The sequence below is a fragment of the Phalaenopsis equestris genome, unplaced genomic scaffold, assembly GCF_001263595.1.
Source record: "Phalaenopsis equestris unplaced genomic scaffold, ASM126359v1 Scaffold001251, whole genome shotgun sequence".
Classification (NCBI taxonomy): domain Eukaryota; kingdom Viridiplantae; phylum Streptophyta; class Magnoliopsida; order Asparagales; family Orchidaceae; genus Phalaenopsis; species Phalaenopsis equestris.
In genome coordinates, this window is record NW_018165690.1 from 222,897 (window position 1) to 227,067 (window position 4,171).

The following is a 4,171-nucleotide window of genomic DNA, read 5'->3' on the forward strand; positions in this document are numbered from 1 at the left end:
GAATTTTGTCCAAAAGAGCAGTTGACTTAGCCTAAAATTGCTCATATTCTCACCATTAATGCACACCTAATCCTGTTTTCATGGATTTGAAAAATAAAGATAGGTGTTGACATTTCAGTTCTGATTCCATTTATAGAATCACAGAATGTGCGTCACGGAGTTGATTCCGCGGCCGGTTTTTAGCAAAAATTTCTCTAACGGTGGCCGCGAAATTACCCTGCCGCGCTCCCAAAGAGGGAAAATCAACGGTGGAGTACCGCGAAGCCCTCCAACCGCGCCCCCAAACATACCCCCATTCATGAAGAAGATCTATCATACATCTCTTTCTTCCTACTTGTTGAACTAAAAAATAAAAAAAATAATAAAAAAAATAAATATCAAATCAACAAATAAAATTAAAAAAAATATATTGCTTAATATAATTTCCAACTTACCCACTCAACTCGCCCAACAAATGCGAGTTGCATCTATTTTATGTTTTCGTTCAAAGTCATGCACAATCTTTCAAAAAACGGCAATAAATATGCAAAGTTATTACATAGTTTTTATTGTTCATATAAAATATATTTTTCAAGTTAAATTTTTAAAACGAAATAAATTTAAACTCATTAAGAAGGAAAAAAATATTTCTTTCGGAGTACAAACGTAAGCTGCATTTAGTTAACAGATGCGATGAACAGAAAAAGTTGAGGAAAAAAACAGACTTTCCCGTGTATCGCGTACGTTATCCGGACATAACTCTAAATTCAAAGCCTTTTTTTATTAAATTTTTTTTATTTTTTATAAGAGTCTCGGCCTCTCCTTTAACGCAAAAATTTTTCTGTGCGGACTCCTGACGTAGCTCTACGTGCAGCGCAGGGTATTCCTGAGTTATTTTCAGGTTATTTCTGAGCTATTTTCCATAATCCAGAAATAACCTAGAAATAAACCGCGGTCTTTATTTTTGTGTTATTTCTGGATTATTTTTAATTTAAAATAACTCAGAAATAACCTGAAAATAATTCAAGAATAACATACACTGCACATAGAAATACGTCAGGTGTGTGGAGAGAAAATTCGGGTCTCTTAATGGTTAATCCATCACATGTATCCCATGGGAGTAAACCCACCATAAGACAACTTTATCCACATTAGGCGCAACGTCAGCCCCACATCCTCTTGACCTTCCCCAAAATAACCCCTCTTAAGATTATCCATTTAAAATTATATATATATATAATATTTTAACTGATAAATACAATCTTCCTTTCTATAAAAGTCTGAGACGAAGCAGAGTAAGTTGGCAGCAAGAGATCAGCGAAGCAACTGAAGCAGCCATGGCTTCCTCCGATCTCTCCACCATCCTTCCCCGCGTCATCATCGTCTCTCGCAGATGCGTTCGTAAGAACAAATTCGTGGATTTTGTCGGTATGCATCATCTAAAAAACCATTTTTTTTAAAAAAAAAGTTCTTTTTTTTTTTTTTTGTTTTTTAGTTCGTTTAGTTTTCATCTCCAATTCCCACATGCAGGAGAATACCACCTGGATCTTATCCTCCGCTACGGCGCGGTTCCCATCATCGTCCCCCGCGTCGCCGGAGTTCATCTCCTACTCGAAAGCTTCGAGCCAATTCATGGCGTCCTACTCTGCGAAGGCGAAGACATCGATCCTTCCCACTACTCCTCCAACCCCTCCGACTTCCTTTCTCCATCCGAACTCCATGAAATCGGCCTCACCCATTCCTCTGACACTGCAACAGATCCTTCAAAAGACTCCATCGAACTTCGTCTCTCCCACCTCTGCCTCTCCCGCGGCATTCCCTTCCTCGGCATTTGCAGGGGATCTCAGATCCTCAACGTCTCCTGCGGCGGAACCCTGTACTGCGACGTCGGAAAAGAGTTGCGGCATTTCGTCGAACATGTCGACTACCAGAACTATGATGGACATAGGCATGCTGTGGACGTGGTGGATGGGACGCCATTGAAAGAGTGGTTTGGGGAGAAGGAGATATTGGTGAATAGTTATCATCATCAAGGAGTTAAGAGATTGGCGGAAAGATTTCGGGTTATGGCTTTGGCTAAGGATGGTTTGGTGGAAGGGTTTTATGATCCGGAGGTGTTTGATGTGGAAAAGGGGAAGTTTTTGATGGGATTGCAGTTTCATCCGGAGAGGATGAGGAAGAATGGGTCGGATGAGTTTGATTATCCGGGTTGCGCCAGGGCTTATCAGGTATCATGAATCCGAGAAAAATTTAAGTACATACACGTCACGTAAGGTACGTCTGAGGTTATTCAGAGGGCATTAAGGGGTTATAGATAAATTACAGGAATGTTACACAAGATATAACACGGATATAACACCCAATACCCTCTGAATAACCTCCAACGTATGTAGCTCTGTGTATGCCTCCATTAATCCTTATATAATTATAAAATCTTGAATAAAATATATATTGCTTGTTTTTGATGATAAAATGTTGCAGGAGTTTGTGAAGGCAGTGGCAGCTTATCAGAGGAAGGTTAATGGTGCGATAAATCAGAAGGTTGCCAGAACTCCAAGATTTGATCAGGAGATGGAGGAGAAGAGGAGGGTGATTGTTAGAAGTTTCTCCATTGCGAAGGACCTGTATGTTGGAAGGCATGACAGGCCGATACTTGAGAAATCTGATCTGGAACCTGGAGCAGAGTTCCTTGAGGTGCTTTACTTCCTTCCTATAATTTTGTATGAGCAGTTTTGAGTTTAATTAATTTTAATGATACGTAATAAATAAACAAAAAGTGTTTTTGAGCTTGTTTAATTTGTTTGATTTTGAAATGTATTTTTTCAGAAGTAAATACAGCCACTTTTATGCATAATTTAATGAATTTCTATAAGTTTATTTTGCTCAAACTAGTTCCATTTAGTTTTGCAGTAACATGACGTTTTCAGATTTAATAAAAAAAATTATATATAAATATATCATCGTTAGCGCCGTGTCTTAGATCAGTTGGTAGAGCATCTGTCATCTGCTTATCAGTTGTAATTCTCTTTTGATCTGGGGTTCGATTCCCTCCGAGTGTAAGGTGTGGTACTCGAATTCTTAGACGCATGAGGGATGGTCGGAGCTCGTATAATAGCTTCCGTCCATTCCTTTTTTTTTATATCATCGTTAAATTGAATCATCCATAATATAATATTAAAATTATTTAAATTCGGATTTTACCTATAGTTATAATTAGTAATAAAACATGCATCGATAATTTCTATTAACATGCATACATTATAAGTGCAACGTGCAACATAATTATATCATGAATTAAACTTTATGTAATTTTTTTAAAGCATTTCTGCACATGTGCATGCATGTGCATATGTGAGTGCTGGGACATAGCACTTGAAACTAAATGATTTCTGCAACTGATTTCCAAGCATATAATTCTTTAATTAAGCAAACAATCCATGTGGTGCACTTCCATCCCAACACTTCTCACTACCGAATTCTGTAATGTTTCATATTGCAGTCCAACACTGCACTGAGTTTGCAGCAGGAGAAAAGACTGGAGCAGATGGGCGCAACTGTAAGGAACTCCAATTCCTATCTTCAGAGGGTTAAGAAGAACCAGGAAGGGCAGAACATTGCAAGAAACTTGATGAATAAAATGTCTGTTGTTCAGCTTTCGGAGCTGCTTTCTTTCTACAGCATGATGGGTCAGCTTTGCTCTGAAGTGTTGGAGTTGAAGCTGTTGACCATTTGAAGAACAGGACAGGAGATAGTTTTTAGAACTCATTCGGTCCACCCCCTTCAATGCTCCTATCTGAATGTTAGGTTTCATAATCTGAGTCATTTCGGTGTTTTCATTTCTTACTATATGTAATTTCATTTTTGCTGCACCTGAATGTTATAAATCAAAGAAAGGGAAATTCACATTAACGATTAGTTTGCTTTGACTGTTTTGCCCCTATTTTAGTTTTTAGGATACCATATTGTGTATGCTGAATAGAAATTTTTGGATTTGATTTTTCAGAAAGAAGTGTATACAAAGTATTTGATTCGAACAAGATAGTGGCTGTGAAGATAGTTGGCATTCAAAATTTGAAAATAATGTTATGAAAATCTCAACCCTAAACTCTCAAACTTGAACCCTAAAACCCTAAACCCCGAACGTTCAAACCTTTGAACTCTGAACCCTCAACCCTCAACCCTCAACCCTCAA

At 38.0% G+C, this 4,171-nt stretch overlaps 1 protein-coding gene across 1 annotated transcript; it reads left to right on the top strand.

The window, feature by feature from the left end:
• Positions 1-1,248: 1,248 nt before the first annotated feature.
• LOC110033674 lies at positions 1,249-3,931 on the top strand. Its single transcript, XM_020737729.1, has 4 exons — positions 1,249-1,407; positions 1,510-2,207; positions 2,461-2,673; positions 3,479-3,931. Exons 1-4 carry the CDS (start codon positions 1,317-1,319, stop codon positions 3,710-3,712), a joined length of 1,236 nt encoding a protein of 411 aa, XP_020593388.1. The 5' UTR covers positions 1,249-1,316; the 3' UTR covers positions 3,713-3,931.
• The last annotated feature ends 240 nt before the right edge of the window (positions 3,932-4,171 follow it).